At 23.1% G+C, this 12,697-nt stretch overlaps 1 protein-coding gene across 3 annotated transcripts; it reads left to right on the forward strand.

Annotated features, from left to right (window-relative positions):
* Positions 1–3,499: 3,499 nt before the first annotated feature.
* On the forward strand, positions 3,500–9,528 carry LOC119689615 (uncharacterized protein KIAA2013 homolog). 3 transcript variants are annotated; one of them, XM_038104483.1, is made up of 8 exons: positions 3,500–3,858; positions 3,918–4,209; positions 4,293–4,469; positions 4,547–5,189; positions 6,050–6,339; positions 6,957–7,081; positions 7,160–7,325; positions 9,392–9,528. In XM_038104483.1, exons 1-8 carry the CDS (start codon positions 3,675–3,677, stop codon positions 9,399–9,401), a joined length of 1,887 nt encoding a protein of 628 aa, XP_037960411.1. In that variant the 5' UTR covers positions 3,500–3,674; the 3' UTR covers positions 9,402–9,528. The 3 variants fall into 3 exon arrangements, with proteins under 3 accessions (XP_037960411.1, XP_037960409.1, XP_037960410.1); XM_038104481.1 differs by lacking the exon at positions 9,392–9,528 and having other exon boundaries at positions 7,160–7,393; XM_038104482.1 differs by lacking the exon at positions 9,392–9,528 and having other exon boundaries at positions 4,550–5,189; positions 7,160–7,393.
* The last annotated feature ends 3,169 nt before the right edge of the window (positions 9,529–12,697 follow it).

Consider the following 12,697-nt stretch of genomic DNA (forward strand, 5'->3'; position numbering starts at 1 on the left):
GAATGAAAAAAATGCAAACACAGTGTTGACAACTGTCAAAATGTACAGCGAAGTGTTCAGAAATGTATTTCGAGAAACAAAAATTGTTTATTACTCAACATATAATATTAATATTATTAATATAAAATACTTACCATATACATATAACTTAAGATATATATATATATATATATATATATATATATATATAATATATATATAATTTACTGCATAGAAAAAAAATAATATTAATTTGGTTTGATTTAACAATAGTAAGTCTTTTCCACTTTTAATAATAAAATCTTAATAAACTATGTTCAAACTGAAAGCGAATTAATTAATAAATATTTTTCAACATAATTTTAATTTTTATATATATATTACATTTACCTGTTAAAAATACTTGCGTACTCAATTATTCTATGAGCATATGATGATTTGTCTGTCTGTCCAATAGCTGGTTACTACCTTCATTTTTTGCAAATCATATTGAAAATGTTCCGAAAGTTATATATATGTAGGATCCCACCTATAACTTCATATGTTATGCATGAATTCGAAACGTATTTTAATGTAAAAGTTTAATTTTTGTTAAGTTTTTTCTAAATTATAATAGTTTTTAAATTCGCACAACAACAATTTTATATTTATAGACTTTTTGTGATATGAACATTGTTGCATTTTTTCATTAACGAATATTATTCTATATAAATTTTTTAAATATAATTTTTAAAAATTTATTAATTCTTAAATAAAGATTCTAGGATGATTTTTAATCTTTAATTTCTTCGTGCTATCTTATATATAGACCCTGACTACTTATCAGATGCCACTTAAAATAATTTACAAATTATTATATATTTCATTATAGTATGTTTATATAAAATAATTTGTAAAGTAATGTTATTATTCTTTAAGATTTTAAAATTTATTGTTAAGCTTGAATTTAAAGCGATTCAATAAAGACATATTGTTAAATAGAAAAATAAATAAATGAATATAGTAAACTCATAAATTTTTTATGTACTATCTTTAAAAATTTTGATGTAATTACGTCATCTGACAAAGGAAATATATTATTCAATAATATATGGTAAAGAAGTTATGGAAGATATTCTCTGATATGTGGTCTCATCTCATATAAACAAATGTTTCTTTTAAATCACTATGTCTGTTTATGATTTTCAGTCAACTCGATCTTAACTTAAAAAACAACGATTTTTTTCTCCATGTTTTTTCCATTATATTTTTTACTGCGATTAACCGATTAAACATTCAAATGAAAAATTTACATAAAATCATATATAAAAAATGTTCTATAATATTTGGACATCTATACAATTCTGTTTATGCGGATATATGTCATTTTTATGTGTAAAATGCGTATTAATTCTAAAGTTTAAAATGTACTTCTTGTTTTTAAAGTGCACAATTTTCGAATCTCAATTAATAATTTTGCACATATAGCATAAGGTGTTCACACTGCGATAACTAACTTAGCGAAAAGTTAAACAAAAAAGCGAAATTAAATATCAAAAAGTTTCAAAAAAAACAGTTTAATACAATAAAATTATTTAAAATTATATAGAAAAGAACTTAACAAATATTACTTTTAATCCATATAATTTAATCCAAGCGAGGCGTATTGATGCTGGATTCATCAATATAATATTTCATAATGAAGAGATTGCTAATGGAATAGTAGTCGTTAAAATTGTGTAATTATTGCTTTTTAAAAACATTTTGTTGTTTATTCAATATTTTCACTACATTTCTTATTTGTTTTGTTTGAAATTTGTTTTCAAATTGGATTCGCGTCTTTTTTTGTTTTGTTTTTATCAACATTTACATCCATACAACATTGCCATATTGATTCGTTTTAGAAAGTATTTTCTATTGGAGCACTTACTAAGTAATTGTACTTTTTGCATCACTTTTAAAATATTTTAAATGCTTATATATGACATATATTTTTTGTGGTGTGTACAATATAAGGTATGAAAATTTTTAACACTAAAAATTAATTAATTTGAATAAAAGTAAACAAAGTGAATATTAGGTAGTATTTTTATTTTATATATTTAAATTAATTAATTTATTTATGTATTTGAATTTATTAGTAAATGTGAACATTCAGAATAGACTGAATTTTGAATATGCATAGAAACTTAACACCTAAAAGTTTTTGCGAATAAAACCCATATCTAGATTTTAAAAGCATCGTTGTTGCTTCATATGTTTTTTTTCGGAAGTTGCAAGTATTTTATTGCTACTCTGAAAAAAAATACTACGGTTATTATTATCTTGAAAATTTTGAATTATTAAATGTAGTTTACTACAAATTACATACTAAATTTATCACAACAATACATTAATTATGACAGCATAAACTTCAATATCAAGTTAATACTTTTTTAATAATGAGCTTATGGTAAATAAAAAACAAATAAACAATTAAATTTAATAAAATTAAATTATTAAGAAATAAAAACAATTTTTATATAAAATTGAGCACAATTTATTAGAGTATACTTATTTTTAATAATTAATTGCTTTGATGCATACTTTTCAATTATTTGCAGTCATATATTCTATGAATTTTTTTAACACTTGGTTGGTATGGTTGCCACATTGTGATTCTGATCCAAGCTTAGATTCTACAACGAAAGGCAACTATGAAACAGGTGTTATATTGTGATACAATTAATTCGAACAATTATTGGTATTTATGTAGAAACCTGCACTAATTGCTATACATTTATCGAGTTAACTGTATTTCTTGCTTTAATTTAAAATTTCAATAACTCCATTATATAATAATATTTTTGTAATTAAATTATAAAGCAAGATGTATGTTGAAATTTAAGTCTATTTTGTCATATAAATGGATTTTCAAAAAATGTCATAAATAAATATAGTTTAAATAATTATTTTCCTGTTATATATCTATAATTTTCTAAAAATCAAATATATGTTTGAAATGTTTGTATTGAGAGCAAGTCCAGAATGTTAAGAGTACTCCAAAGTACATAATTAGAAGGTTGTAGTTAAAAATTTTACTGTTTGTGAATAAACGAATTTTTACATAAAAAATAAAGATATTTGAAAGTCTTCAGATCTTTAATTATGAATTGAGTTTAGCTAATTTAACAAATAAAATTTAAGTTAATCAGCTTTCAGGTCGGTTATTTAACACTTAAATTGTTAATAAGTACAATTACTACATTATTTTTAAATTTTTTAAATATATTTTAAAATTATGTATATATTTTATATAAATATATCGCACTACTTCATGGACCATCTTCAGTTTTTGTAAAATTTAAAAATTATACATTTATATATTTAAATAAATTATAGTAGTGATTAGCGCAAAATCAATTAATTATTAGTCAGCTATACTATTTTATATTGTTATTAAATGCCACACGCCTGATATTATATCGCCCATATAAAACCATATGATTTTTATCATATTTTGTAGAAAAAAAAAAATCATATGACAGTAGACTTCAAACTGTTATTAAGTTTTAGTGAATAAGAAACTATTTGTTATGCTTAAGCTGTCAAGAAAAGATAAAAGAATAAAAAAAGATGTCACGATAGTCACCGGCAAGGAAAACTATTCCAACTAATATTTTCGTTTTAATAGCTTATAAAAGATTGAAGGTTTGTGTTAAAATTAAAATTAAAAAATGTTCAGAACGGCAAAGAATAAATTTGATTCGGGCGAATTAATGCGAAAATTAAAAAGGATAACTGATGGGAATTTCATGACCTACAAAAGGCTATTTTTGCTGCTATTGGCAATTTGTGTGTTCTTTTATTTGCTGCCTCCAATATTCAAATACCTATTTATGAACGCGCCAGAAAAAAAGGGTATAATTATTGTATACATTACACTGACAATAAGCTGTTACTTGACAATTTATCTTTAGATCCATTGATGCAATGTATGGATGATCGTTTAACACCATTCTTCTTGCAAAATTTCGAATATGATGCGAATATAAGACATGTACCTCCACTGCCAAATGAGCAGAACTCCATACCATATGTCGGAAATGGTTACATCGGTTTGGAAATCACACAGGATGCACTATTAAATATTAAGTTTGGACGTGCCATGCAATTGCCAACGCAGTTTTATCCAATAGTTAATGCTGCAGAAAAGAATGAAGGTTCGCGGGAGGCAACTGTTGTTGAATATTTGACGGGTATCGTGCACCGGTAATTAACATATTAAATTACAAAAGCCATTATTATTTTTGTGGTGTGAATTTACACTGATAATATGTGTGTTTATTTTGCAGATTTCAGTGTTTTAGCAACTATTTTGTTTCTTACGCTTATTACGCGCATCGTACATATCCAAGTATTTTAATGCAAGAAATTAAGATAACAAATACAAAAAATATAATGGAAGAAGTGACATTAAATTTGCCGCGTGTACATTTTCAAACGATATCGACACGTAACATGCAGTTGGGGTAAATACTAATTAATTAATTTATCAGTCTTATAGTCCTTGCAAATATCTATATAATCTATATAAATATAATTTAAGCAGCACCAATAGTGTAAATAATGGTATCAAACAGTTTGATATTATTTCCGGTACTGTGCCACTAGCAAAATCCAAAGATTCCACAAATCAAATAGTCATAAGCATTGTTAAGCCGCAAATAACAACTACAATACAATTGAAAAAACGTAGCACTGCTAGAATTGAATATCCGATTGCCATACACTATTCGAAACCAGTGAGCCAACAGCAACTTAAGGAAGCAACTGAGGAGACAGAAAATAAAGCCATACAAGCTATGACGAGAGCGTTACAGAAACTACAAACCAAAACAGATACAGTCGCCACCAGCAATGTATACAAACAGGAACACATAAACGTTTGGACAGATCTTTGGGCAACAGGTTTTGGTATCAGTACATCGAAGGCAGAAGGCAGTTTAAATGGTGATCGTATTAATGCTACAATGTACGCTGTACTTTCACAAACCCGCAGTTATGAGTTTGAAGAATTTGTATCCCAAACGGCACCAACTAAACAGGAAATCGATAAAGCGCTCACATATGCAGAAGGTTGCTATGATTCATATTACACATTGCAAGCAGATAATTTATGGCTGAATATGGATTCATTAGAAAACTTAAACAATGTGGTTTCTTCGTGGATGTTGACTTTAGAAAAACAGGTGTGTTTACTTTTATACAATAAATAAACAAAAGAGAAAAAAAAAACAAGATAATGATAACAGGCAAATGTGACTTGTATGTATTTGCATATTAGTATTAGTATTTATGTTAAGATAAATATATATAAGATATTATAATATATGTAATTAAGCAATAACATTAAGGTTACAAATGGTCTTTGTGCATTGAGCAAGTTGGTGATTCTATAAAGTATATATAATCAACTGATAAATAGAAATTATTGGTTATAATTTTTGGAGTTAATTTTATTTGTTTAAAATCGAATATAAATTCAAAATTTTGTCCAAAATTTTATAACCCACACACATGCATATCGGAAAAGCAGTAAAATTAGTAGAACCCTTTTTTCAAAATGCATCTGACAAACTGAACATTTTTCAACCCACTACTGTGTAAGCAATGTCTGCTTGTGTGTCACTCACATGCAAATTCCAAAAGCAGCATGATCAGTAGAACTGTTTTTACAGAATGCATCCACGAACTCAACATTTTACAACCCACTACTGTGTAAGCAATATTTGCTTATATGCCACATACATGGGATTCGAAAGGCATTTATGATCATTAGAGCCCTTTCTCCACTATGTATTCTTCAATCCCTGTATTCCTGTCATAAATATATCGACACATTTGCAATAGAGCTAATATCAGTAAGGTCGCAAGGAATTATTACAAAGTTCTCAATAGGCTTCTAGCTGCCTGATATCTGCGAAAGAAAACATATGCCTCCATATAAAAAAATATAAAAAATTCTGCTTAATAAATTTTATATAATTTTTTTTATTTATTAATTAATATATATAATATTGTATGATTAATTTATTATACTTTTTTACAGGGTTGCCATAATCTTATACGTGCTGGTGCTTCCGGTGTCATACAAGCAATGGTCTTGAGTTTTGGTAGTTTTCGCTTTAGCAATCAACATTTGGAATGCAACATGCATCCTAAGACATTACATCGCGATTTTCATTTCCGTCGTTTGAATTATGGCAACAAAACGCATGTTAATGTCACCATACAAGTAACAGATGACAATAAAGCCGTTATATACGTGGCGTTAGATAGATCAGATCGAAGTTATTACGCTTGTGACGGTGGTTGCGCGGATGAACCTATTTTACTTACGTACGTATATTCTATGAAAACTTTAATTGAGTGAAGCGGACGGTATACACAATTATGTGTTTGAATCAAATAACCAGTTTTTTTTAAATATCACGAACTACAAAATAGTTCCCACTAATATCAATCACATCGTGATTGCCGATATTGCCGATCCTATAGAATTAGAGAAAATGGTTATGGTGGATTAACAAGTTCCGTTCATCATATTTGTCAGAGATTAAACAAACAGATCGACAAAGTAGGCTACAACAATATCATATAGCATGTTTGTTTACACTCATAATATAATGGTTAAGTCACTATTACATTTGTAGGAAGTTTATAAGATCTATAAGATCGTCCATAACGATACAAAAATATGGTGCTACACATATTATGGAAAAAATGGTTTTGTTATTTGATAAACATATTGGTTGTCTACAGATCTGTAACGAGAAATTTATTTCGTATCACTTATAGATTGAAAACCAAATAAGTTTGGATGAAATCTTCCAGATAATTTTTTTAGAAAAAATTTAACCAATTCATCTGGATCAGTAGGAGTACACCATTGAATCGAATTAAATCTCAATAATTCCCACTTTAAGTATTAAATGAAAATATTTGTTCACTTTTAGTCAAAGCCGGCGTCAATTTCCAGTTAAAATAACAGAGCCACTAACGGCTATTTTGTACATTACGGAGGATAAACAGCACATACAGGAGCTCCATGATGCCCTACATGTGAAACAAGTTGTGGAAGGTTTGTTTTGATATATTTTTGTTAATTAAATATTTTGAAGATTATGTTTAATGAATCATTTTTATTTACCACATGCAGCGCCTGCACATGAACAGCATGTGATCGCTCTCCACAAACATGGACATCAACTGGGTGGTTTGCCTACGCTGTTTTGGGTTTCGATTTGTGCAATAATAGTAGTATTTCATGTATTTCTCTGTAAATTAATAATAAAGGAGTATTGCGAGCCTTCGGATAAGATAAGGTATCGTTATAACAAACCGTGATTTTAGATTTGTGTCCTATATTATTTTTATTTCCTTATAATTTTCAATTTTATAAATATGTCTATATAAATAAATTTGAAGTTGAAAATCAAATAACCATGCATATGCATAAATATGTTCAATAGTTTTAAGTATATTATGTGAATAATTAAGAAATATAATTTCATTATTGCGTGCTTTGTATAGTTAATTAAATTATGTAAATTAGTAATATAGAATAAAAGAAATTTGTTACACTCAATCATGTATAATAACTTAAGTAGTAACCTGAATAATCACTGTAAATTTATTAAAAATAAAAATTAGCTAAATTGATAATATAAAATATATTAAAATTTTATAATTATAACGAAAAATATTATAAATGAATTATTAAAAATTTTTTTTATAAAAAAACCAATCATCAAAAACTAAACGATATTGTATTTAATACATGTATTATAATTTACAAATAAATATGTATATATTGTTTATATATATATATGAATGTATATATAAATACATATACATTTAATATAAATTACATTTGTAATTAAAAATGCTAAATTTGTGTTTTAATTAAATTTAACTTTCAAATTCAGTTTCGATATATACTTTTTATTTTCGATATATGTATTATTATATAATAGTATTTTTGAATAAAATAAACTCAGTTTATTGGAATTAAATAAGTTAAATGCGCTAAATTAAATTCTATTATACATGAAATAAAATTTAATTCAATTCAAAAAAAACTATTAAATTTATTTGACTTAAATAAAACTAATGAAATTTTTTTAATTGAAATATAATTAATGAAATTTATTTAAATATAACTTATGAAATTCTTTTTAAATTAAGTACATTTATTTAATTAAATTATTTAAATTTAATTTTATTTATTTTCTTGAAAATTTTAATTTCTTGAATAAATGAAATAAATATTAAATACATAAAAATTATACTATTTTATTTATTTAATGAAAATTATTGAATTTAAATAAATTAAATATAATTTAATTAATTTAAATAAATCGAATGTAATTTATTTAATTTAAATAAATTAAGTGAAATTCATTTAACTTAAATAAACCGAGTTAAATTGATTTAATTTAAATAAAATTAAACAAATACATATTTAATTAAATTTAATAAATTTTTTTTTATCTTAATCATTAAAAATAATTTACTCATTCGAAAAAATTAATTTTAAGAAATTTATTTAAATGAAATAAATATAACTTATTCAATTTAAATAAATATAATAATTCAAAAAAATATATAATTTATTTAATTAAAGTAAATATCATTTATTTAATTAAAGAAGTTTAATTAAAATAAAATAATTTATTTCAATTAAATAATTAATTTAAATAAAATAATTTATTTAATTTAAATAAAATAATTTATTTAATTTAAATAAAATAATTTATTTAAATTAAATAATGTGCATTTAATATTGAAATAAAAATATAACTAGAAGTTTATGTATTTAAAATAATTAAACAAGACTTATATTATTATTACATTATATTATATTATATTATTACTTACATTATTTATATATTATATATTAGATTACACTATTATATATTATGTTATATATTATATTATATATCATATTATATATATATAAATTTATGAAATAAATAAATCAACTTGATTTTTGTGTCGTTATGTATGGTATGTATAATTTATAATATTATATTATATATTATATTACATTATATTTTATATAATATCTAGTATAATATATTATATTATGTATTATATTATATCTTATTTTTTATTTAATTAGTTTAGTTTAATATTGTATTTCATAAAATAAATAAACATTTAATAAGTAATGAATGTAATATATTGCAAAAATATGTATATATTTATATATGCACATAATTTAGAACAATCGTAACTTCAAAAAATTTAGTCACATTTTTGAAAGTACATTAAAAATTTAAAAAAAAGGTTTTAGATATGAAGTGTATATATTAATTTTTAATATTAAATATATAAAACTTGTTTTCAAATCGAAGTGTTCCTCTTTTCTCACGATATTTTTTTTCAGAGAAACTTAATAGAAAATAAAGTTTAACTGAGGTTTGAGGTGTTTTGCAACGCAAAAGAAAAATGAGAAGATTTATTGGCCATCAACAGAAAACCAGCAATGAAATTGAACATGAATTAACATTTAAATTATATATATATATATATATATATATATTTATTAAAAACACATAAATTATATATAAATTATATTTTTATATATTTAAAAAATTTATTGCTTTATATAAATAAAAGTTTTTAAATAATTTTACAAAATTTTTAGTTTTTAGATTTGACATTTTTGAGTTTATTTTTTTTTTCATTTTTTGTGTATATTAACAATGTACAATAAATAATATTAATATTGCAAACAATTTTAATTTTTTAAGCTTGTATTTTTTATTTTTTCAATATATATCTATATTTATTCGCATTTCAATTCGAAGTTTTAATTTAATTTTTAATTTTAATTAAAATTCATTTTAATTTAATGTTTAATTTAATTTTTTTTTATTATACTTTATTTATTTTGTTTATTAATCTACTTAGTTTAATTTTTATAAATATAAATTTATATAGATTGGAAGGTTGGTGCTTTACTTAATTTTTTTTTTATTTTGTATATATAATTTAATTATATTAAAGCGATTTTATTATTAATTTTTAAAATAATTGTAGTTATAGAGTTATAATTTCATAATTTGATTATACTTGATTTTAAAAGTTTTATTGATGCTTGCTTTAAGTATTGGTGCACTAGTCCCGGTTCTACTCGATTTATCAATTTTTATATATAACTGATATTAAAAAAGTTTTGCCTATAATCACAATTGTCTCTAATCAAATCGATAGAGTTAATAAAACATTATTCAATGCATGTGTTTTATTCCTTTTTATTTATTTTCTTTTAATTTCATTTTTTGTTTTTTTTAAATATTTATATATATGTATTAAATTTTCTAATTCTTGTTATTACATTTTTAAGTATTTATGAAGTGATATATTTGTGCAATTGATTATATTAAAAATTATTTTATTTAGATAATTCAGATATGAAATTATACAACATTTTTTATTTAATTTTAGTATTATTTCTTTATATATAATATGTATGTATAATATTTTATTTTAATAATTGGACTATAGTATTCAGTTATTTTTATTGCATGTGGATAAGATATACCTTCATTTATGTAATTGATAGAACTAGGTATAATAACTTCTGGGCGATAAATTCCGATAAATTCCGGTCACTAGTCTGGGTAATTTTATTTGGCAATATACTGAGAGCATTGTAATCATGAAAATGGTTATGGGGCCATGACGGTGACATTGCTTCAGTTAGTAGGTGTCTGCAGTCTTAGATACGAAAATTAAATAATCATATAATTATCGAAAATATTTTATGATTTCTTAAATTTTATGAAAATATTTATGCATTTTTTTGTTTTTTATTTATTTTTTTTATTAGTTTATATATAAATTTTAATTATCTGTATATATTATTAATATTCTATAAAAATTTCATTAAGTTTATAAAATATATTTTTAATTATTTTTTTCTCCATTCTTTTATTAATTTATATTGTTTTATTCTATTTATTTTAATCTACAGTTAAAAATGTGTGTATTTCTTAAATATAATATATATAAATTATTAGTAAAGTATTTAATTTAAAAATATAATAACTCTCTATTGATGGCAATATATTCATTTGACGGAATTTATATATACAAGTTTCCGGTAATAACTGACAAAACAAACTGAATTTAAATATTACATGTCTTCCTAATTGAAAATGATCGACCATTCCATAATTGGCTAGTACTACAACTTATAATGACAGGGTCTATGAACCGCATACATTTCTAATAGAACACATTTATTATTATTACATTTTTAAAGTATTTCAGTAAACTGGTTAAATACCATTAACTGTTGGTTCTTTTAAAAAAACGGGGTTTGTTTAGTCCTTACACCAGCAGTTAGTTTCAGATACAATTTGTAAAGCCACATTGATTCCGTTCGTGCTAGGGTTCGAATATATTTACAGTTTTGGATATTCTTGTTTAAAACCGGCTCGATACATATTGTAAGTTAAATAAAATTAATAAAATATTTTTATATATGTAATTATAGAACTGCCATATGCTGGATATTTTTTATATTAAGCAGTATTGTTTCTTTATGGCTTTTTAGAGTTTTTATTATTTTGCATAAATAGAGAACTGTCGAATTATACATAGGTTAGGAGATAAATGGGTAATGGTTGGGAGGAGTTTAGGCGGTGGAAGGAAAGGATTTATTAAGCATTTGTGATGGATTGGAGATGTGTGGGGTAAAGTCACAGTCGATTGGTTCTTTTAAAATTAAAATCCCAAGTGAGCAAATCATAGCCCTGCTATTACTTACTTTTATCAGATACCTTACAGATCTTCCTAGCATAGAATACGTTAAAAAAATACGTAGCATAAATTTCCAATACAAGTTCGTAGAGATTCTATTCGTTTCAAAATTAATTATATAGAAACAGGTAATTTGGAACATTATAGAATATAAGCTTACCATGTATATAAAAGTATATTAAATATAAGTATATTAATTAATATTATTACTAAGCTCATAATGTATTATTTAAAAACCATGCTGCCTTCGAAAATTATTTTTAAGACATTAAATCAAATATTTTAAACCAACATTTACAATAACATTAAAGAAAATCAAGAATTTTTTAATTATAATATATAATAATAGTATAATATATATTAATCAACATAATGATATGTGCACAATAGATCAAACTGGTCGCAGTGTAGAAAGGCCTTTGCCTAATCCATAAACCATCACATTACATCACAACATAATGATAATACATTATAAATAATATAATATATTATAATACACAGTAATAAATCTAATTATAATATAAATTAATTAACATAATGATAATACATTATAAATAATATAATTATAATATGTTATAGTTCATATAATAATAAAACACAATAATAAATATAACTGTAACATATATTAATTGACATTATTATAATAAATTATAAATAATATAATTAAAATACGTTATAGTTAATATAATTATAATACAAAATGATTGAACTCAAAACAATTAATTTATATAGATATATACTGTAAAATATATAGACTTTTCTATCAAAAGCCATATCTACTATTTGAGTTTAGGTTACTTACTAATTAAATTTATAATGTTAACTGTTAGAGTAACTAGCAATTATACTTATTAAATAAGTGCATATATGTGCCAATACTTCATTTTGTAAATAAATTATAGAGATTGTTTTTATATAGTAA

The sequence above is a fragment of the Teleopsis dalmanni genome, chromosome X (assembly GCF_002237135.1).
Source record: "Teleopsis dalmanni isolate 2A chromosome X, ASM223713v2, whole genome shotgun sequence".
NCBI classification, from domain to species: domain Eukaryota; kingdom Metazoa; phylum Arthropoda; class Insecta; order Diptera; family Diopsidae; genus Teleopsis; species Teleopsis dalmanni.

Excerpts from the sequence above, each read along its gene's own strand:
- LOC119689615 (XM_038104481.1), top strand. The coding sequence starts at position 3,675 with ATGTTCAGAACGGCAAAGAATAAATTTGATTCGGGCGAATTAATGCGA. Across the intron at positions 5,190-6,049 it reads TGTTGACTTTAGAAAAACAG|GGTTGCCATAATCTTATACG; the intron begins GTGTGTTTACTT and ends ACTTTTTTACAG. Across the intron at positions 6,340-6,956 it reads GATGAACCTATTTTACTTAC|TCAAAGCCGGCGTCAATTTC; the intron begins GTACGTATATTC and ends GTTCACTTTTAG.